We start from the raw sequence: 23132 nt of genomic DNA on the forward strand, positions 1-23132 counted from the left end.
TGAGGTTTCAGGAATTGTTGTCCTGTCCTGTGTCACCTGGCTGCTCTGAGACTTTCCTGGAAATCAGAGAGCCTGGTTACAGACTCTTGCTGAGAACTCACTCCCATGCTAACAGGTAGAGGAAGAGTCTTTCCTGCCTGCATGCTCTGCAGAGATCCCTCCATTCAGTCTTCTGTGGTGCTGGGGCCTCAACTTCTCTGCTAACCATAACCATGCTATGTCCTCTCTGTCTCTGTCCTTTAAATAAACACCTACTCCCCAGTAATGCTTCACAGTGTGCTTTTATACATGAATGTACAAAAGAAAGCAGGAACATTCAGTTCAGAAAAACTAAATCAAAGGGCACCAGTGGAAGGAGAAGCCCTTGGTTCTGCCAAGACTGAATCCCCTGTGAAGGGGATTGTTGCGGGGAGGGCGGTAATGGGGGGAGGATGAGGAGGGGAACACCCATGTAGAAGGGGAGGGGTAGGGGTTAGGGGGATGTTGGCCTGGAAACATGGAAAGGGAATAACAATTGAAATGTAAATAAGAAACACCCAATTTCATAAACATGGAGAAAAAAAAAGAAAAACTAAATCAGAAAGTTATGTAAATAAATACCAGGAAGAACATACTAAATATTAACAAAGCAAACCTTTCCTACAACTGTCTCTTGAACATCCTTGCTTATCTAAAACCTAGCACATTCTGCTTTAAAAGTGTTAGGTTTTGGTCTATTGCTATGTGTTGTAAACCTCAACATAAAAGCAAAGCAAAGCAAACCAAACCAAAGCAAAGTCATCCTGCATACTGAGCCCGACCTCAGATGCACAGAAATCTACCCGTCTTTGCCTCCTGAGTGCTGGGATTGTATCAAAACCATCACGGCAACATCTGTTTGTCATTCCAATGATACTTTATTATGGTCACATCAAACGGGAGGAAAAATAGACACCATATTCAATAATTCTTACATGCTGGAAGGAATATGAGTTCCTAGAAAAAATCTATTGTTTACATTTCACAACATAACAGAAGGCACAGTGATGTGTATCATTGTCATCATTATCATTCATTATAAAATGGAAAATCATAGAATTTAACTTATTTAATAATGAATACAGCAAGACAAATATCCTCTCAAAAAATAAGTGTAAAACCAACCAAAAATAGATATCCACAACATATTAGAGTAATCTTGGTGGCAATTCCCAGGATCTAACACCAAGACACAAGAAGAGCTGTAACTTAGTTTCCCCATCACACACTGTGCCATAGAACATCAGTACAGTACATCTTCTCAGTAATCAGCACAAACACCACCCACTGAATGTGCAGGGGTTGCAGTATAAGTATTGAACTTCTCTTACTAAAAATTACCTAATCCCCTTTCATTTTGCATGTGCTTCATCCTTTGTGTTCTGTAACATATTTGTGTGCTGAGAGGAAAATCTATCGGAGCTGTTTGCCTCCTTCAGCCAGGAGGGTCTGAGTAAACGAACTCAGTTCGTTTCTCATAGGTGAAAGGACTTTGACCCTCAGAGCCTTCTAAAGATTTCAAATTTAAGACCTGCAATGACCTGCAATATAGGCACACTATTTATACCAAAACTGAAAAACAAAACCAGAAAAATGAAACAAAAGGAAAAGAAAACGAGCAAATGCAAGCTCAAGAGGATGTTATTCAGGGTTGCATTGCAATGTGAGGAGCTTGGATTAGAACCTGGATACTCTAAACACATGGTCTTACTGAGTATCATTTGAGAGATTTCCTTCTTAACTTTTTGATGAAACACAAGCATTGTGGTTAAACTGACCTCCTGCTAAGGGTCCATTCCTTAGTCAGAGACTCCTATATATAATTTTCTAAACTGCTAGACAAGCTGGAAAAGAACTTTCATCTATTGTCAGTGACAAAAATAATACGTTTGTGGAGAAGTGATAGAGCTCAGGTAAGCAACTCAGTGGTAGAGCAACCCATAAGCATACATGAAGCCCTGGCTTGTATCTCTGGCACCACAAAAAGTAAGGTGTATCTACCTTTGTGGACCGAGATAGTTCTGTCTGTAAGACCTGGGGTTTGAAGACAGTCTAGGATAGAGGGACTTCAGCAGACATCTTTACTTCAGTTTCACTGTGCTTTTAGACATGAATGTACAATGGAAAGCAACAATTTAAGAAAGGTTCTTTGAGTTTGGAGAAAGAGAATCATAAAAACATGTAAATAAATGCCAGTAAGCATATAGTAAATAGTAACAGAGCAACCCTTTCACACAACTTTCTCAGGACAGATGAATTTAAACACGATTGTCTGCACTATACTATAGATTATATCTGGGGAATCAGGGAAGCAAAGCACAGCCCATGTCTAGAATCAGTGTGCATTGAGGCCAGCACTTAGCATATCCTTTCACAAGGATGGATTCTGTAGCTATGTTCTGACATCCAACAAGAGAAAACACATCGAGTAAGTTGAATGCAAATGTTTGTTGCAGGAGGTACAAAATCACATCCAAGCCAATCCAGGAAACAAAATGTACTTGAGGTAAAAGGTCCTCTGTTTTTTTTTTTTCTGGGGCCTCTCTCAAGTTCTCTAAGACATTGTTGGCTATGAGTCATTCTTTTGACTGTGATGCTACAGAGATGGTCTTAACAGAGGCTCGATTTCACTTAGTGAGGAAATAATCATTTTCTTTGGGAATATGGGAAATGACAAATGGCAGTAATCATCTTGTGAGTAGAGAAGCAGGTGGATCAAGGGAATTAATCCATGCTGGTTTGTAGTTATACGTGAAGGTCATTAAAATAAAGAACCCAAGACAAAAAAATTAAAATGATGCAGGGAAGCTCTGGTACATGGGATACACCACACATTGGGGCACTGCGTAGATGTAGGTGAGAGCTTAAGAGGGTGGTCCACATACTGTCATTGGCTTCAAACATTCCAAAGGATTAAAATATGGAAAGACTCTATGAGGGAAGGAAGGGTAATAGAACCTATAGATGAGAGCTCCTGAGTTAGAAACATCATAAAATGAGAGAGTGCAAGCTTCCCGGTCCACGAAAACTCCAACACGACTGGGAGCATGAGGCAGACAGAGAACCAAGACACTAGGATTGTGGGTGATAGAGCACTCATCAAAGGCATTGTATACAGACCTATCCTTCATCCCTATAACCCAGTAGCCACATTTAGGCTGATACATTTCAATTTGGTTAAAATTAGAATTAAGTTTCATTTTGAAGCCCATTTCACCCATTAAATGGGGTTGAGCACATTTTCCATCACTTAATCCAAGGAGCCAGGCATCACATGTAGACACGTCTACTTCCCAGTAGTGCTTCCCTGACTGAATAGCTGGATATCCCACGACGCCTAAATGGAAAGTCTCAGAAACTTGACGATTCCTCCTATAGTGACTTGCACATTGTATTTGTCCTTTATTTTTGTTAATGGAAACGATTTCCTTGTTATATTGACATGGAGTTACATGAACTGCAGAAAAATGAGACATATACATTTTGAGTCAGATGAAATAGATGGTAGAGCCTTATTTGTAGTTTAAGCAACAAAAACATAAGAAGGAGAAAGGAAATGTGGAGAAGCCTTGTTTAAAGTCAAAGAGAGGCAGATTGCTGTGCATAGTGGGCATAGCTACATGAAACATGAGACTTAACAGAGAAATACACTCTGGAAGATATTGAGAGGAAAGGGGCTTATGGTGCTGTGGTTTCTCCTTACCCCAGTATCGCTGGATATCCATGAGCCCTGAAATGATCAAAGTTCCAAGTAGTAAGTACAAGCAAAGGAATCAACCATTAAAACCCATCTCTTCTTCAGATAAGGGAAGGTTTGGAAAATAGAATGAGATGAATGATGATTTCCCATCATCTACTGTGATATCACAGGGACACACTATCTGCTCTCCTGAGTCCCTCTCCCCACATTCAGAATCCTTATTTTCTTCCATATGCAGCTTAGTCACAACTAGCATCACACAACGAATCACAGAATTTAGCTGCCCTCACCTTCAAATGCTTGCAGCATGCCTTTCAAATCTGGAGCTTGGAACTTTCTTCTTCTTTCTGAGATAATATCCGGCAGTTTCAGTTTCAAGGTCTGACTCCTAGGGACAAAAATTGACCTCCATGTCTCAAACCTTTGACATTTGACTACCACTGACTCCCTGTCATTCTACAAATAGATGTCCTTGAACTCTCCTGAGAATTCTGAGAAGGAAGAGAGAAGGTAGACTATTAATTGTACAGTGGCATACTTATGACCTTGCCCACTTACTGGCTGTCTTATTCAAACAAGCAGAGTGCCTTAACTTCACACTCATACAATGTGCTTCTTCCACTTTGCCTCCTCCTTTCCTAGAACTCTTTTATATGAGAATTAGTGCATTTCAAAAAATCAAACTAAAGTAGTAGAAAAATTATGTGTGGGCTGGGAATGATGATACATGTATTTAGAAGACAGAGGCAGGAAGATTTCTGATTTCAAAAGCAACCTGTTCTACACAGTGAGTTCCAGGAAAGCCAGAGCTCCAAAGAGGAAACCTGTCTGAAAAATCAAAACAGAAAAAAAAGACCCATAAATGAGTCAACAGAAACATGGGAAAAAGAAAGAAAGAAATGAAGGAAGGAAGGAAGTGAGGAATGAATGAATGAAGGAAGGAGGTAAGGAAGGAAGGAAGGAAGGAAGGAAGGGAGGAAGGAAGGGAGGAAGGCAGGCAGGAAGGAAGGGAGGAAGGCAGGCAGGAAGGAAGGAAGGTGGGTTTTCAAGAATCTGGTGTAATAGTCATAGAGCCATCTGAAGAAAGCCAAGCTTTCAAACACTTTTGTCAATGAGCACACTGCCAGCCAGCATCTACTTCTTCAAGTTGTCTTGTTAAGATGACAAAATTTGGAAAAGGAAACAGGAGAACCACACTTAGGTTGACTTAAGCTCCATATGTTCGAAGGGAGCTTGATGCTGACAGCTGGGATGGGACACTTTACATACAAGGGGGGAGGCTTTCCACAGCCCTGTGAACTATGTGGTCCACTGCAGCTGTTGTTTCACCACTGCCAAAATATTGTACCCACAGAGTCAAGTCTCCTTTTTAAAACTCTAAAATGCAACCACAAAGGAAAGCTGGCTCTCCTCTATCCCCAGGAGAAGCACACAGAATTCTCAGAAAATTTTCCCACTATATAACTTTGTGAATATTGCAGACACAGAGGACATACATTACCTATTTGCACTTGTTATCGGCAGATCCAGAGCTAGCTACAAACACACAGCGTGGAGAGAATGATGTATCCACTAGGAAGGAGTCCAAGAGCACCTGTAGGCCCATTTGCTTCATCTCCCTACTGATCTAGCTCAATAGCTCTCTATAACCTAGTCCCCTAAAAGAGAACCTAATCTCTTCTCAATAGTTACAAAATGCTCAGACCTTGCCTTTGTCCTCCCTCTTGTTCCTCTTACTAGAACTTCAGAATAGCATTAAGTGTAAATTTTTCAAAACCCCAGAAATATTTATTCTAGTTGAATATTAAATAATTCTTACCACACAATAGGGCTATCCTTCCCTCTCAGTTCAGACATACCTTCTCAGGACATATTCCACACTCTAGGGAGAAGGAGAAAACACTGTTAATAACATGTTCTTCTTGTTCTTACAAATCCTGGTCACACTCTTACTGGCCAAAGAGACAAAGTCAAAAGAGAATCAAATGAGTCACCCATAGTTCCCCATTACATGATACAAATACCCTGCACGGCTCTTTATTTCACTTATTGTTTGAAAGCTTACATAGGTTTTTATGTGCATACAATTAAACACATAAACAAGTGGCCCTTCTCATGCTACATGTTAGATATTCATTACCTTACTGGAAACTCATGAATACGAGAAGCTGAGTTCCAAGTTCTTTTAATCATTTAAATATGATTTGATATATTAATATTGAGGAATCCAATGGGACCATAAGCTTAGAATGTTTGATACTTAAAACCAGCTAACCAGATCTCTTCAAACCCCATCCTCCTCATCCCTCCTTTAATTTTTCCTCTTTCTCTGCAATTGGCCTAGCAGGAAAGAATTTGACTATCAAACTGTTGAAACTACGATTCCAAAGAAATGCGAATTTCTCAAGGATCTCACATTGGGAGAAGGAAAACAACTTTAGCCAGAGGAAGAGCTGGTCTCCTTAAAAAATTTCAAACAGTTGTAATTACTTTTCCGACCACCTTAAAGTGTGACACTATAACCCAGATCATGATAGAAGAATGATGGACAGGACCCCACCTTGACCTGGACTACTCATATGTGCATATCCTTGGTTCTCTATTTAAACCTTCATCTCACTTAGGGAACCAGACAAAGGACAGCACAATTTTATGAATCTTTGTTCCTCTTCTAAAGTAGCCACACTTAATATAACTTCTTTTTCTCCTTTCCAATATTAATTTGGCTCTTTCATATGGGCTTACTGAGGACAGACCTGACTGGCCAGGCCCGCTTTGATATGTTAAGTAGGTACCTCAGCTTCCCAAGTAACCTGCCTTTAATGTATTCTAATCTGGCTTGGATTAACTCAGTTCACCGGTGGACAAATAACCTATCAACAGATCCCATAGTAAAAGGGATTCTTTGAGAGCACAGATTATTCTAGTTATAGATGACTTCCGATGTTCAAATTTGTCCTCTTGAAGAACTCTGCATGCTCACGTCTCCTGAATCATTATTATAGTAGATAAAATAGAGAGGCAATTGAAGGACCAATTAGCAGATGAATGGATAAAAATGACATGATCAGCATGTAGTAAAATATTAGATGTTTAAAAGCAAGAGGTATTGTCATTTGTCATAACTTGTCTGAACTCTGAGAATTTATGCTACACTAAACCAGCTGGGAGCAGAAAAAATACTAAATACATATTTGATCTCACAACAGTAAAAGGTCAGAATGGTGGGCAGCAAGGCCTGGAGGTAGAGACCAATTGCAGCTTCATTAGTCAAGAGATAAAGTTTCAAGATTGTGAAGTGTGTTGGTATGTATATGGTGAAGTGAGGTTAGTATGTATGTAAACTAGCTCAGTTTAGGCATAAATGGATAATTCTATCTAATATGAATACTTTATCTAATTCTATCTAACATGAATATATGAATATTTTCTGTTGTAATTAAGTTAACAAATGGAAACAAAGAAACCAAAGGAGTATGAAAATTTTCTAGAACCTCCAAAGTCTACAAGATGGACAACTCCAATGAAAAAACAAATTTCCACAGTGATGTTCACAACCAGAATATGACTTTGATATAAATAATTTAAAAATGTGGTAGAGATCAAATACACTACAAACTGTATGCCTGTATAGATAACAAAGCCACCTTTCATGTCAGGCATTGGCAGACAGAAGCATGGAAACCTCTCTGAGTTCCTGGATGGAACCACAAGCCCCACTCCCATTGGAATCAGAGGCAGTGGGGAGGTAAAAGTAGAAGTAATCTCCACTACTTTCAAATTCTGATGAAGTGACTAACTTGACAGTTGCAAATGTGCTTTACGCATGCTTAGAAATACAAAAGGCTATTAACTGTTAAGGCTATTACTGCTGCCTGACTAGTCAGTCATTTTATGTGGTACTAATATTACAAGGAAACTTTCTCATGTGCTATTACAAGGAAACTTTTCATCTCCAAGTTGAGTGAATATTGTTATGGTTTGTGCTTTGGAGTTCTTGAGAAGCAATCACAATAGAAGTCAGTTAGAACTGCTTTGGGTAATTAAACCACAATAAGTTTAAACTAGAATTAATTGCCCGACAGAACTCCCTGTATCTGTGTATGAGTTTTATGGTTTGCCTTTAAAGCTGCTCCTGGGATGGACTCCAACACAAGAGGGATACCTGCACCAATATAAAAAGGCATTTGGAAACCACTGAACTGAGAATAGGACCCCCATTGAAGGAATCAGAGAAAGAACTGGAAGAGCTTGAAGGGGCTCGAGACCCCATATGTACAAAAATGCCAAGCAACCAGAGCTTCCAGGGACTAAGCCACTACCTAAAGACTATACATGGACTGACCCTGAACTCTGACCTCATAGGTAGCAATGAATATCCTAGTAAGAGCACCAGTAGAAGGGGAAGCCCTTGGTCCTGCTAAGACTGAACCCCCAGTGAACTAGATTGTTGGGGGGAGGGCGGCATTGGGGGGAGGATGCGGAGGGGAACACCCATAAAGAAGGGGAGGGGGAGGGATTAGGGGGATGTTTGCCCGGAAACCGGGAAAGGGAATAACACTCGAAGTGTATATAAGAAATACTCAAGTTAATAAAAAAAAAAAGGCATTTGGAATAAGACCTCCATTTTTAATGAAGGTTGAGTAAAGCTTTAGGTTTCCAATAACTTTCTGGTAATTGACATCCTACATGGCAGACAGAGATGTGTACATGGGTAACTGGCATCCTGGTTGGCAAGTTAAGACATGAATGTTAGGGAAGGCAAGTCCCCTGCCACAACTGAATACCCTAACTAATGAGAGCAGAATAAATGTACAACAAAGACATGCTCCTAAGGCTGTCCCCTATCTCCAGATCCTGACTGGTGGAATAACTTGTGACAGGTATTTGTGGATTTCAGGCTTAAAAGCCTTGTAGGATTCAGACTTGTTGTCACAATCAGCTCCAAAGTCTGATTTATGGCCCTGACTGATTAGTCCTTAGGTGAATGCTCAATAAACTATCCCTGTGTGAGATCAGTGTTCGTGTTGTTTGTGCTTGGATTCCTGGACCCCCAACAATATCTACCCATGATCCAACAGCTCTTCTCTCCAAGGTTCAGTTTTAGTACTGTACATAATAAAATAATAAAATACCATTTCCTCTTGACATTCATGCATGCAATGATTTCCCCAGCTTCTGAACCTGAGTCACAAAAGACTATAGGAAGAGCGTCACTGGGAAGAACACAGCAGCACTGAGGGAGGGCAATGGCTTCCATGTCCCCTGACACTCAGACATTGGTTTCTCCTGTAGTATTACCTGGAGCATTTCCATAGTTGAGAGCTCCAACTGATGTTCTACATCTGAGATGCAGTCTCTCACGGACTCCCTCTGCTGCACCAGCTCATTTTCAGACTCTTCCAGCCTTTGAAAAACATCTTCTTTCTCTTTCTTCAGCTCCTGCAGCTCTTCATTCTCCTTGGAGTCCAGGAGCTCTCTTAGCCCGTTAATCTCTATTTGAACATTTTTTATATCACTCTGTATTTGGTTCTTTAGGGGTAAGAAAAAAGAGAGAAGTTCAGTCTGTCCAAATGGGACTGGGAGATAGAGAAACACTGTTCGGGGTGGGGAGCTTTTACAGGGAATTGAGCTTGGGAAAGGGTAGGGATTTTTAGGGAAGCATAAGTTTCCTTTTAATATCTGTTCAGGATATTTCAAAACAAAAATCTTCGGTAACTTTTACCAAGGTCACGTGAGCCAGAGTGGGATGACTGAATGTGACTCAGTTTTCAAACAGTCGTCTAAGAGACTTGTCCTCCCTGCAATACTTTTCATTCCACCTCTGAACTCTTAAGAGAAGCTAAACCCTGAGAATAGAACTGTGGCCTATTCCCAAGTATATTTCAGAACATTTGGAGTTTCAGAAGGTACCACAGGAGTTGGACCCAGCAGTCATTCTGACCAAGTACCCTCCATGATGCCAGCTCCTCACAGAGCCCAGCTCAGTTGTGATACACTGACTCTGCATCTCCAGCTCCAGAGGAACCAATAAGGAGGAGTAATCAAGGCCTCTTGGCCTCATGAAATCCCAAGAGGTAAAGATCCCAGTAGCTTCTTGACCAGGTCCCTCCTGGGCATCAGGCTGACTCCCTTAAGAAGGGTCCCCACTTGCCTCCCAGTAAGTTCTCTGCTGTTGAATGACATCCTGCCATTCATCACATGTTTTCTCTTTTTCCATCAGCTTTTGCAGAGCATCCTGCAGCTTCTCCTGTGAGAAAAGAATTGTAGCAGAGTCAAGTTGTGTGATTAGTAGGACTGCTGTCCCTAAGCAAAGGTCAAGAAACTCTTCAGGAAAGCCTGGAAGCCTAAGACTGTTCTCTTTTGAAAAACTCGTGTCAATATTTATATACATAAAATATGAAAGTCTTAAAAGTCTATGGTTCGATTGATTTTTGTATTTTCTACCCACCATTCCCATACAGACAAAGACAGAAAAATCTCTCTAAGTCAGTCATCCCACTCAGTAGAAACCTTTTATTTTGCTTCTAGCATTAGAAAGCCAGGACCCTTTTGTTAGTTTTCTGATCATATATATATATATATATATATATATATATATATATATATATATATATATATATATATATATACACACACACACACACACACACATACATCACATGCCCCTAAAACGTGGTGTTTGACACCTGCACTACTTTTTAACTGGGTCATGTTGTGCAGCCCTGGCTTGCCTGTAGCTACTGTGTAGACAGGTATGCTCCTGAACACTGAGACCGATGAGCGTCACCTGCCTCAGCTCTAGGATTAAAACCTGCGCAACAACGTTCATTGGCCACGTGAACATTCTTTTTTTCTTTTCCTTTCTTCCTCCTTTTAATTCCTTTTTTGTAGTTAAGTTTCTTTCTTTCACTGAAAATACTTTTCATACAATATATATTTCAAGGCACCTTTTAAAAAAAGTATTTATTCAAGTATATGAGTGCTCTGTCTGTATGCCTGCATAACAAAAGAAAGCATCAGATTCCATTATAGATGGTTGTGAGACACCATGTGGTTGTTCAGAATTAAACTCAGGACCTCTGCAAGAACAGTCTGTGCTCTTAAGTGCTAAGTCATACAATATAGCCTCATACAATATAGTCTGATTAAGTTTTTCCCTCTTATTACTCCTCCTGGTTCCTCACTACTTCCCTTCCCCTCCCATCCAGATCTCCACCCTTGTGTTTCTTGTTAGAAAACAGAGGCACCTGTTCTCAGCAGCACATGAGCGAGTAGACCCTATACCTTTCCTGAGCAACACAGTAGAGCCAATCCCTGTGCCAGGGGATTAGGTGAGATGACCCAAGTGTGTGAGCTGGGAGAGCTGCCTCTGCCACTTGTCTGCTGTGAGGTGACATGGAGAAGGGAGCGATTAACCCCTCCTCCCCAGTCACACACACGCATCTACACTCCTTGCTACCTGTCAGATGCAGGAGAGTTGGCCCTGCTGCTTACTTAGGCAGGATAGTAGACCTGACCCTGATGATGGGTGTGCTAGTAAGCAGGCCTTACGGGTGTGTGTGTGAGTGGGTGAGAGCTGGCCTTGCAACTTGTCTGCTGTGTGACAGCATAGTTGAGGGAGAGATGCCTTCCTCCACCCTTGACCCTTGACACCTACATAGAGCAGGAGAGCTGACCCTGGGTCATGAGAGCAGGAGAGCTGGTCCTGCCCCTGAACTGCTGTAGCACTCAGGAGAGCTGGTCCTGCCCCTGAACTGCTGTAGCACTCAGGAGAGCTGGTTCTGCACCTTGACTGGGCAGCACAGTAGAGCGGGCCCTGGATGTAGGTGTTGCAGGTTAGCTGGCCCTAATGGTGTGAAAGCAGGAGAACCCTCCCTCTTGTCTGCTGGGCAGTGGTGCAGACAAGGGAGAAACACCCTCCTCCCTTTACCCCTTGCCATCTAGGGCAGTCAGGAGAACTGGCACAGGGTCATGAGAGTGAGAGAATTGGCCATGTCTCACCAGCTTAAAAACTTGGGAGAGAGTGGAAGGGGAAGGCCCTGGTCCTGCTAAGACTGAGCCCCCAGTGAAAGCGATTGTAATGGGGGGAGGATGGGGAGGGGAACACCCATATAGAAGGGGAGGGAGAGGGGCTAGGGGGATGTTGGCCCGGAAACCGGGAAAGGGAATAACATTCGAAATGTAAATAAGAAATACTCAAGTTAATAAAAAAATGCAAAAAAAACCACCAACAACAAAAAAACAAAACAAAACAAAACTTGGGAGAGGTGGCCCTGTACCTCACATGGGCATCAGGATAGAGATGGTTCTGGTTACCAGGATTGCTGGTCAGTGGGACTCAAAGGTGTGAGAGAGCCTGCAGGCTGACCAGCACAGATACTGTTCAGGCCAAGACCCAGGGTTTAGAACTGCCCCACTGCAACATCTACCCCATCAATGAACTGCTAGAGTGCAAGAAGGGACCAGTCATATAGATCCAATACTACAGGATAATCATGACACAGGGCTACAACAGGCTATCTGAGAGGAGTCCTAGTGAGGTTCTAGTATTGATAAAGTAAAAGAAGCCAGAGGCCTCAGACCAGATCAATGACTCATTGCAATAACATTTGCAAGGAAGGAATTGTGGACTAAAGGGTATTCTGTAGGACTCAGTGTGACACACTACAGCTTTCACAATGAGTTTTTTTTATTTTCACTGATGGTGGGGAGGTTGCAAGGGTGAAGGGCAGGTAGGAAAGGAGGTGGAGATGAGTGGGATTGGAGTACATGATTAAAATTCACAAAGAACCAATAGATAGTTTAAAAAAGAAAACAAAGAGGTATGTAAGAAATAACACAATAAAAGAATATACAATCAGAGAAATAAAAAGCAAACACACTGTAATATGACAAAACAAACAAACCATAAAAAGAGCTAAATGAAAATCACAAGAAGTGCAGAGCATATGTTTTGAACACATAAGATTCCTATAAATACTCAAGCCATGGTATAAAAGCAAAGAACCTATAAAGTTCTAAACAGAAAAAGGGAAGGAAGAGCCCTGACAATGTTCTCAGAGAAACAACCTCCTACTAAGGGCCCAGTGCATTTGTGATTGCTGTACATCCACTGCTGGGCATGGGGCTTTCCTTAAGAATGGTCTATTCCCCAGCGTGACTCCTTAAAGAAAAATAATTTTTCATTTCAAGTAGCTATCAATTACAGATTGCTTCTGGGTTAGAGGTGGGTCATATGTCCACATCTCCTTCCTGTCCCAGAATCCTATCTGGTGCAGCCCCTTTTATGTCCTGTGCATACAGCCACAGACTCTGTGAGTTTATATTTGGTCTCAAAAACAAACAACAGAAAACAAAGATCAAGCACAGAACTTGCTGCTGTGTTTCTCGTTATGGAAAGTTTCCTCTCCTCCCTGATGTTTCAGCTGCCACGTGGACATTCTCTTCACTGCTATGTGTCATGTGTTTATTAACCCCATTGTTGAAAGTCACTAGATGGCATGTTAGGTCCTTTGAATGAATTGTTAATATCAATTAACATTGAAAGGATATAAACACAGAATAAATCAGCAGGACTTTTTTTCTATAGATTTGGATTTCTCGGACACCAACTCAATTTAAAGAAGCAGTTCCAAAATATATTTTGTATCTTAGTAATTGTATTCCAGGCAGATTCTCTTATGCTCCAGTGGAATAAATCAACATCTCTATTTAGGAGTCAAAATATAAAGGAGTGTAGAGTGATATATCAAGTTCCAAGTCTATATTGCTCAGGTAAGTGCCCTGTCACACAAAGTGGTTTTCCATCTGTTAATGTTTTCTGCTTTGTTTCCTGTATTCTCCTGCTCCTTACCTTGTACTCATGGTCCACCTCTTCAACCAGAGCTGTCTTGTGACCATGGTGCTCTTGAGATCGCTCACAAAGCCAGCAGATGGCCATCTTGTCCTTCTTACAGAAGAGCTGGAGTTTCTCTCCATGTTGTGCACAGACATTCACCTTCTGTTCTTCCTCTGGGATGGACTTGAACCCCTTGAGTCTCTCCACTATGTTGGCCACATGTCGATTAGGCCTTAAGTTTCTAAACAGGTAACACACTCGGCACACGGGGCAGCTGCCCTCCCCTTCTGTGTTCCTGTTGGACTCATAGTTTATTGTGATGCAGGCTCTGCAGAAGCTATGGTTGCAATCAGTACTCACGGGTTCCTTCAGGAGCTCCAGACAGATAGGACAGGTCACCTCCTCCTTTATCATTTCCAGGACTGATGAGGCCATAGTTGCTGTGATCCTGTGTCTGTCTGTCTTGACTCCTCACACTTCTGCACTGGTGCCTATGTGATAGGGATGGGGAAAGGGGCCAAGTAAGAGATGGAGGATCAGAATGAACCCTGTGCAGAGGCCAAGGAAGGACCACAAAAGAACAAAGGAAGAAATATGGAAGGAGGTTTGGTGACATAGAAAGTAGTACTTTGCCATACTTCAAGTACTGTACTTTTAGGTCATCCCAAATGGCAAAATTCATGTATGAAAATGTTATCCTCTTTTACTGACGAGTAGACAGAGTTTACTGTCAACAGCCTTGTTTGACCTCCCTTCTATCCTTGCCTATCCTTCCCAGGCACAAACTTCAGTGCCAAAAGCACCAAAACCTTTCATAGTTCTCACCACTCCTCTACTGTCAGCACTAGTCAGTGAGACTCACTCTGACCCTCTTGCCTGTTTCTTACCAGAAAGAGCTCAGGCTGACATGGAGTATGAACACTCCTATGTCCTAATGCACATATGCAATGGTTTCTCTGATTGTCCTCTAATAAAGGAATCTCACTTAGAAGGGGGAATAAAATAATCAAAATAGGTAGATGGAGTGAAGAAACTGGGTAGGAGAGCAGATGGTGAAGGAAATGTGGGGGTTCAGGATCAGGTGTGGGGAGGGACAGAAGAGATTTACAGATGGCTATGAGAATGAATGGAAATCTGAAACGGACAGGGGTGAGGAAGTAGGGGGCATTTCCAGGATGAGACAAAGACCTGGGATAAGGGAGGTGCCCAAAACTTAATGGGAGTGACCTTAGCCGTGGCTCATTGGGGATATGGAACCTTAGGAGTCCACCTCCTATAGCCAGACAGGAATCCCAATGGAGCGTTAGGGACACCAAGTCACCCACAAAACTTCTGACCACAAATTTATCCTATCTACAAGAAATGCATGTTGGGTGCTTGATTTAATGGATTCCCAGTTAACATGGATACTTCCACATTTGCTTGTAAAATGCTGCAGGCCCCTGCCTCAAGTTGGTCTTGACTGGGAAATAAAGATTCTAGTGGCCAATGGGTGAGCAGAGGGAGGGGTGTGAGGACTAGGAACACAGAAAGGGACAGGAGCTGCAGGAAAGAAAGCCAACCAGCCCTGTATAAATTCAGGCCACTCCCACAATTGGGTCAGGGGTAGCAGAGATGAAATAGTAATTTAGCAAGTTAGGCTGAGAATACTGAAGAGGACCTTGTACTAATGGGGAGGCATGGGGTGGGGGTTGAGGGAGGTGTGGATTAGAACTGCCCAGCCCTTGAGCTAGTCAAGGCATATCAAAATTATGCTAGCACGCTTGTGTGCATGCAAGTGTGTATGTGTGTGTGTGTGTGTGTGTGTGTGTGTGTGTGTGTGTGTGTGTGTTTCATTTGAGAATCCAGAGAGCTCTTGGGTGGGTGCAGTGTGTGCTCGACCTGTAGGAAGCCTAAGAGGTTTAAATAACTTGCTGCTAAAAATTTAGGGATAGGGTATTGGAATAGAGACTGAGGGAATGCCCACCCAACACCTGGCCCAACTTGAGAACCATTACACAGGCAAGCACCAATCCCTGACGTTATTAACAATACTTGTTATGCTTGCAGACAGCAGTCTAGTGTGGTTGTCTCTGAGAGGCTCCAACCATAGCTGACTTAGACAGATGCAGACAACCACAGTCAAACAGTGTATGGAGAAGGAAGAAGAAGAAGAAGAAGAAGAAGAAGAAGAAGAAGAAGAAGAAGAAGAAGAAGAAGAAGAAGAGGAGGAGGAGGAGGAGGAGGAGGAGGAGGAGGAGGAGGAGGAGGAGGAGGAGGAGGAGGAGGAGGAGGAGGAGGAAGCATGGTTTGGTGGTGCAGACCTCTAAATCCGGTTTCTTGGGAGGCTGAGGAGAGAGCATGGCAAATTCAAGGCTATAATGTCTCAATAGCAAAATAATGTTAAATTTGAAACACAGGGAATGGAATGGAGGAATCCCTGAGTGGTCAAGAGCACTGCCTACTCTTGCAGAGAACTGTGGTTCTGTTCCCAGCCCTCATAGAGCTCTCACAGCCCCTGTAACTTCAGTTTCAATGGATCTGACACCTTCTGGGCTCTGGCAGCATGACATGTGTATGGTGCACATATATGCATGCAGACAAATACCGTGCACATAAGATGAAATATCTGCCCACAAAAACTATAAAAATATTGAACGAAATGGAAGATAATATAATTACATATAAGGATAACTGCACTCATGGATATGAATATTGTTAAAATACCTGTATGAGGAGCTAGACAGGGTTCATGAGTTTAGGGCCCTACTTGCTCTTTCAGAGATCCTTTATTCTGTTCCTAGTTCCTGCAAGGTGATTCAGAATTGTCTGTAACTCCAATCCCAGGGTACCTGACAGACTCTTTGGACATTATTGGGCTCAGGGCATTCAAGTGGTGAACAGACACATATCTAGTAAGACACTGACACAAAGATGAAAAGGTGGATCAGTTAAATGCCAATACTACCTTCATTTGGAGAGAGGGTTCAATGGTTAAGAGTACTTGGTCTTACAGAAGATACAATTTTAGTTCCTCGCTCCCACATGTAATAGCTCCCAGATGCCCATAACTCCAGCTTCAGAGAATCCAGTACCTCTGACTTCCACAGACAGTCTTCTCTTTTTTTCAAATGTATGTGCACGCAGGCAGGCACACAAATACACAACTCAAACAAAATACCATGTGTGTGTGTGCGTGCGTGCGTGCGTGCGTGCATGTGTGTGTGTGTGTGTGTGTGTGTGTGTGTGTTTTAGACCAATAATGGTTGGTGTTACTGCAGGTATCCGCACTATTATTCTTTGGTTCTTGAGTGCTGAAACGTTGCTAGGTATGTGTTCACTCTTGGCGACTGGACCTTTAGTCAAGTCAGCTCCTTCAAGTCATACTCCTTGGTTAGCTCCTCCCACAAGTTCTGTGCCACCATTGCCCTAGCATATTTTGCAGGCAGGACAGATTCGAGGTAAAGATTTTGAGGTTGGGTTGGTGTTTATGTTCCTCTTTTGGTGGCCTGTAGAGTACCTTCCTGTATCAGAGACTAGAACTTCGGGGCAAAGGTTTCATGTAGTCACCAGCTTGAATCTCCATGTTCAATGAGTTATGTGGGCTTTTCCTCTGAAGTGGGCCACCATTATCATTTTGCATAGAGTGACAGGTGTCTTAGCAACAGCCTGGGTTGTTTCAGGATCTCTATGGGATCCTGTTGGTCAGTAACTCAATTGAATGCAATCCAGCCCCACTATTGGAAGCCTTGCTTGGTGACAAGAGATTGTCCGTTGAGGTTCTTCCATTATTAATAGACCTCATTAGCATCACCTCTATATACTTTAGGAAGTTTCCATTGCACTGGGTTTCCATATAATCCCTCAAATGTTCCACTATTCCACCAATATTAATCTTTTAAAAAAAGAAACACTAAGAAACAATAACTAGGTTTGTTCAAATCAAACAAGAGTCTACAGATAGTACTTGTTGCTGTTGTTTTTGAGTATGTAATGGCCAAGGAAGCTCCATTTTGTGCTAGGCACCCATTTGAAATTCCTGAAAGATAAGTTCCTGGTAACTCTGACTCCTTGCTCTCTTCCCCAGATGTAAAACTGCTATGCTGACTTTGAGAACCCATTTATTACCTAGGACCAGGAAATGAATCAGCTCTTCCTGAAGTGAGTACAAGCAGTTTCTCAGTTACACATCTCACACAAACGAGTTGATTGTTATGTCCACTTTGAAATATACTTCCTCTAGCCTCTTCTGTGGGACAAGACTTTAATTTGGCTACTAGCAATATTTAATGCATTCACTTCATTATAATTTTAGTCTATGGTCTTCACTCAGTGTATTTGAACTCTATAATAAGTAAAACTGTTTCTTTAAGAATGATGAAACTTCAAAGTACTGACGTCACATAAGAAATGGTCCTTTTCCAAATAGGTCTTGCAAATTAATTGTCCCAGCTTCATTTACTAAGTAGTATCGAAGCAATTTAATGTGTACGCCTTAGTCGTTGGCACTAAGACTGGGCAACCCTAAAATGTGCATTTTAATATCTCATAGCATATGTTAGTAAAGACAGTTATTCCTATGCTTAGAAAACAGGTGTCCCCAACTGATGGAAAGCAAGACAGAGGAAAGGGAAGGGGGATGAATGGACTCTTGACAGTCCTCAAGTTCACCTGGACACAGGAAGGCCTGACCTGTGTATTCAGGTGTCCACATTAGCTTGTGTGAAGCCTGGATTCCCTGCTCCAAGTCCTTTCTTTACTTTCATGGTTCTCAAGCTCTCTAGATCTTTTTATCAGCAGACATCTTTCAGTCTTTTATGTCACTAAATTCCATTAGGAGCTCTCGTTGTTTCTTCTGGGGCAGTAATGTTCACCTGTAATGCCAGCAGCTGGGGAGGCGACCCAGGACAAGTCCATGAGGTCAACCCGAGTTATACAGGAATAGAAAAGCCTTGACTTCTAGAAAGTACACTCTCTCTCTCTCTCTCTCTCTCTCTCTCTCTCTCTCTCTCTCTCTCTCTCTCCTTCCCTCCCCCCCCCTCTCTCTCTGAACTCCATCCACTGTCTCTTTCCTTGGAATTGAATTAGGGTCTGGTACAAACTTGCAAGTGCACCTCCAGCCCACTAATTGCACCAATAAGCTACACTCCCTGGCTATTTTTTTTTCCTTTAGACTTGGTCTTATTAGGTCCTTGGACTTTGGATCATTCCGTTTCAGCTTTCTTTGTAGCCAGAATTGCTAGCATGGGCTGATCTTGATTTAGGTATAGCACATATGGCCCAAGGGAAAAGGCAGGCAATGGTAATGATTTTTAAGCAACATTAGGAATTCCCTATAGATTGTTTCATAGTACAAGTAAATTAATAGGAGACTACAGAGAGATCAAGACTTCTAATCACAGAGATAGGGCAAAGGGAATAAGCCCTTAGAACTACAGGTAAATCCATTATTACTCAGAGAAATCTTAAACTTTTGTTTTCAAACAGCACTCTGGCTATACTACTTCTTTTGTGGGAGAGCAGTGCCTGCCTTGGAGCAGGAGATTAAAGTTGTAACTCATAATTAAAAGTTAGAAAGAAATACCGATGTCCGTTTGAAAAATAACTGAACCTCTCCAGACCTTGAAAACTGTTTTCCTGAAGGCCACCCTCTCTCTGCCTCCTTATCCCCAGAATACTCGGCAGGAAGCCAGCAGTTCCCCTCCAACCCCCTTCCCCTTCTCAGTTTCAACTTAAACTCACCAGAGCAAAGAGTGTTGTCTTCTAAATTCCTCCAAACTTGCAGTCGAAAACTAACTCACACCTCCATATCTCAACCAAGTGACCCTGAATCTGTGGAAAGGAGCAAACCCGGGGCAGAGTCTAAGTCCTGAGAATTCAGTCAACTACTCCGGTCCTCTGGTGAGCCAGTAGAGAAATGAAAGTTAAGACTTTGAGGGTTGGAACTGAGAAAATGAAACTACAAAACTACCAACCAATGGGGTAGAACCACATCATGAACTGGGGTTGTACCACCTGAGGGAGTCAGTTGCCTTGGATTAGCTCTGCCTTCCAGGAACTTGGACTGTTTTTGTTTTTGTTTTTTGTTTTTTGTTTTTTGTTTTTTTCCAGAGCTAAAGGAACTTGTTATGTCCCTTGTTCTGATTCATGATAAAATCTCCCCAAAAGTTCCTGACCCTCTGGAAATCTCTCTGTGATGGAAAGAAAGCCTTCCCCATGGTTTCTCCTGCACCTGAGCTCCTGGCTGGGTTTTGCCTTGGTGGCAGGTGTGGCCCAACGAGAAGGATAAACAAGACTAGCGACAGAAAGCTGCAGTGTTCCTCTGAGGTTGGAGCTGGACTCTTACAGGATGAGAACAGGAAGGAAGTTACAGTTCAGGGCAGCTGCCACACCAGCAAGATTTCCCGCCCAGCAGGAACAGGACTGGGAGGAGTCAGGTGCAGAGCCAGCAGAAACACACCACACTAGCAGCACACAGAGTAGTGAGCTGCAGAGGGCGCTCCAGTTGCCCCATGGTCTCCTCCAGATAATGTATTTGGTGGCTGAACAGGCCTAGTCCTTTCACAGTGCTGATCTGATCCATCCATTCATTTCCTCCTTTCCAGGAGTCCCTCGCCAGAATATCTCAGAGGTCCCTGTTTGGCTTAGAGGTCTATTGAACACCTGTATAGTGACCCAGTGTTACCTGAATTAGAAGAGAAAAATCTGTAGAGCTGGGAATGAGGTTCAGTTGATACAGTGATTGCTTATCAAGTGCATAGAGCACGGGGATGGTCTTCAGAAGTGGACCAAACCAGGTATGGTGGCCCCTGCATGTAGTCTGTCTTAGTTACTCTTCTATGCTTGTGTCTTAGTTAAGGTTTCTGTTGTTGCGAAGAGAAACCATGACTATGACAACTCATAAAGGAAAACATTCATGTAGGGCTTGTTACAGTTCAGAGATAGTCCATTATTACTTCGGCAGGAATGGCATTCAGGCAGATATCTTACAGAGGAGAAGCTGAGACCTCTATACGTGGATCAGCAGGCATCAGTAGGAGAACAAGCCGAAAGACCACCGGGGTGGGGAAGACCCCCACTCAAATCTCGAGACGACACAACCCCCAAGAACTCACAAGAAACCGATCTTGATGTAATAAACAAGAGGTATAGTTGAGGAACCAGAGCTCTGGGGACGACATGTATCTCACACAGGAGACAGAGGAGTCGACCCCGAGCCCAATTAGGGGAAGGAATTTATAGGGAAAATTACATAGGTAGTTGGCAACAGTCACACAAAGCAATTTCATTGGTTTGTAACTTGGGCTCAGTTTAACTCTAGGCCACCCTCCTTCTGGGGCAAGCTGACCCTAATTCTCATTTTTCTCAGGACTGTTGAGTCAGGCCTTATCGAGGCCAGATGGCTTGTGGTGGCTATAGCCAGGCTACATCCCCAAAATATGTTATGTTATTCTTTGCTGTGAGGTGCACTTGTCCTCACAGCAGGGTCAGTGGGGGATAGTTTAAAATCTTTATTCTTTCAAAGCCACTGGACCTGGTTTGAGCTTCTGAAAAACAAAGCTCACCCCCACAGACACACTGCCTCCAAGGAGGCCACACCTACTCAAAGTCCATGCCTCCTAACACTGCTACTCCCTATGAACCAATTGGACCATTTTTATTCTAATGGTCATGCTGTGATAAATACCTTACTGAAGCACCTTATTTTCAAGCTTACAGCATCAAAGGGTTATAGTTCATGACCACCACAATGAGGAGTGTGACTGCAGGCTGTGACTCATGGTGCTGGTGAAGGGTATTGTGGTCAGCAATAGAGACTGGGTTTGGTGGCTACTAATGGGATGGATCCCAAGGTGGGAATGCTGTGGAAGACCTTTTGTTCAGTCCCTGCTCCACTCTTTTCTAGGTTGATGTCAAGGCATCATGATTGGACAGTAGAGAGTGGGGCAGGGACAAAATTGCTGATGCCAAGAAGTGCTTGCTGACAGAAGCCAGATATGGATGTTTCCTGAGAGGTTCTGCCAGAGCACTACTGATATAGATGAGGATGGTTGCAGCTAACCACTGGAATGAACAAGGGGACCCCAATGGAGGAGTTAGAGAAAAGACTGAAGGAGCTGAAGGGATTTGCAACACCTTAGAAAGAACATCAATATCAACCAACCAGACCTCACCAGAGATCCCAGGACTAAACCACGAACCGAAGAGTACAGATGGAGGGACCCATGACTCCAGCTACATATGTGGCAGAGGTTTGCATTTTCCAGCATCAATGGGAGGAAAAGCCTTTGGTCTGGTGAAGGCTTGCTTCCCAATGTACGTTAATGTCAGGGTGTTGAGGTTGGAGTGAGTGGTTAGAAATGGGAGCATCCTCATAGAGGCAGGGGGAGGGGGGGGAGGGGAGGGAGCATGGGAAAGGGGGAAAGGGGAATAACATTTGCAATGTAAATACATAAACTATCCACGCAAAATAAAATTATTAAAAAAGACCTAATACTAATACTCTTCAAACTATTCCACAAAATAGAAACAGAAGGAACACTACACAATTTCTTCTATGAATCCACAATTTCACTTATACCTAAACCACACAAAGACCCTACAAAGAAAGTGAATTTCGCTCATGGAGGTCAGTCTGGTGGTTCCTCAGTAAATTGTACATGAGGCTACTTGAAGACCCAGCTATACCACTCCTGAGCATATCCCAAGAATGTTCCAACATATAACAAGGACACATGCTCCACTATGTTCATAGCAGCTTTATTTATAAACTGGAAAGAACCCAGATGTCCTTCAACAAAGTAATGGATACAGAAAATGTGGTATATTTATACAATGGGGTACTACCCAGCTATTTAAACCAATGACTTCATGAAATTTTTAGGCAAATGGATGGAACTAGAAAATATCATCCTGAGTGAGGAAACCCAGTCACCAAAGAACACACATGGTATGCACTCACAGATTAGTGGATATTAGCTGAAAAGCTTGGAAGCCTAAAATGTAATTCACAGACCATATGAAGCTCAAGAAGAAGGAAGACCAAAATATGGATGCATCAGTTCTTCTTACAAGGGGGAACAAAATACTCATGGGAGGAAATACAGGGACAATGAGTGGAGCAGAGACTGAAGGCAAGGACATCCAGAGACTGCCCCACCTGGGAATCCATCCCATATTCAGTCATTAAACCCAGTCCCTATTACTTAAGTCAAGAAGTGCTTGCAGACAGGAACCTGAGATGGATGTCTCCTGAGAGGCTCTGCCAGAGCCTTATTGATACAGATTAAGATGATTACAGCTAACCATTAGCCTGAGTCCGGGGACCCCAATGGAGGAACTAGAGAAAGGACTGAAGGAGCCGAAGGGGTTTGCAACCTCATAGGACGAACAACAATATCAACTAACTAACCACCCCCCAGACCTGCCAGAGACTAAACCATCAACCAAAGAGTACACATGGGTGACCCATGGCTCCAGCCACATATGTAGTAGAGGATGGCACTGTCTAGCATCAATAGGAGGAGAAACCCTGTCCAATGAAGGCTCATTTCCCCAGTGCAGGGGAACCGTAGGGTGTTGAGGTGGGAGTGA

At 42.7% G+C, this 23132-nt stretch overlaps 1 protein-coding gene across 6 annotated transcripts; it reads right to left on the reverse strand.

The window, feature by feature from the left end:
• Window positions 1–876: 876 nt before the first annotated feature.
• Window positions 877–19491, reverse strand: Trim30d (tripartite motif-containing 30D). 6 transcript variants are annotated; one of them, XM_039101117.2, is made up of 9 exons: window positions 19281–19486; window positions 18231–18427; window positions 13575–14050; window positions 9873–9968; window positions 9020–9250; window positions 5578–5600; window positions 4009–4106; window positions 3722–3748; window positions 877–3475 (listed from the first exon to the last, which is right to left on the reverse strand). In XM_039101117.2, the coding sequence occupies exons 3-9, from the start codon at window positions 13992–13994 to the stop codon at window positions 2883–2885; spliced, it is 1488 nt and encodes a 495-aa protein (XP_038957045.1). In that variant the 5' UTR covers window positions 13995–14050; window positions 18231–18427; window positions 19281–19486; the 3' UTR covers window positions 877–2882. The 6 variants fall into 6 exon arrangements, 5 of the variants coding, with proteins under 5 accessions (XP_038957045.1, XP_038957046.1, XP_006229979.1 ...); XM_039101118.2 differs by lacking the exon at window positions 13575–14050 and having other exon boundaries at window positions 19281–19491; XM_006229917.5 differs by lacking the exon at window positions 18231–18427 and having other exon boundaries at window positions 19281–19483.
• Between the last annotated feature and the right edge of the window lie 3641 nt (window positions 19492–23132).

The sequence above is a fragment of the Rattus norvegicus genome, chromosome 1 (assembly GCF_036323735.1).
Source record: "Rattus norvegicus strain BN/NHsdMcwi chromosome 1, GRCr8, whole genome shotgun sequence".
NCBI classification, from domain to species: Eukaryota; Metazoa; Chordata; class Mammalia; order Rodentia; family Muridae; genus Rattus; species Rattus norvegicus.

What these genes read in the sequence shown, in the direction of transcription:
- Trim30d (XM_039101117.2), bottom strand. Translation starts at nt 13,994, where the DNA reads ATGGCCTCATCAGTCCTGGAAATGATAAAGGAGGAGGTGACCTGTCCT. An exon ending in AGCAGAGAACTTACTGGGAG is followed by an intron (nt 9,251 to 9,872) that starts GCAAGTGGGGAC and finishes TTACCCCTAAAG; the next exon opens with AACCAAATACAGAGTGATAT. An exon ending in CATGCTGCAAGCATTTGAAG is followed by an intron (nt 3,749 to 4,008) that starts GTGAGGGCAGCT and finishes TGATCATTTCAG; the next exon opens with GGCTCATGGATATCCAGCGA.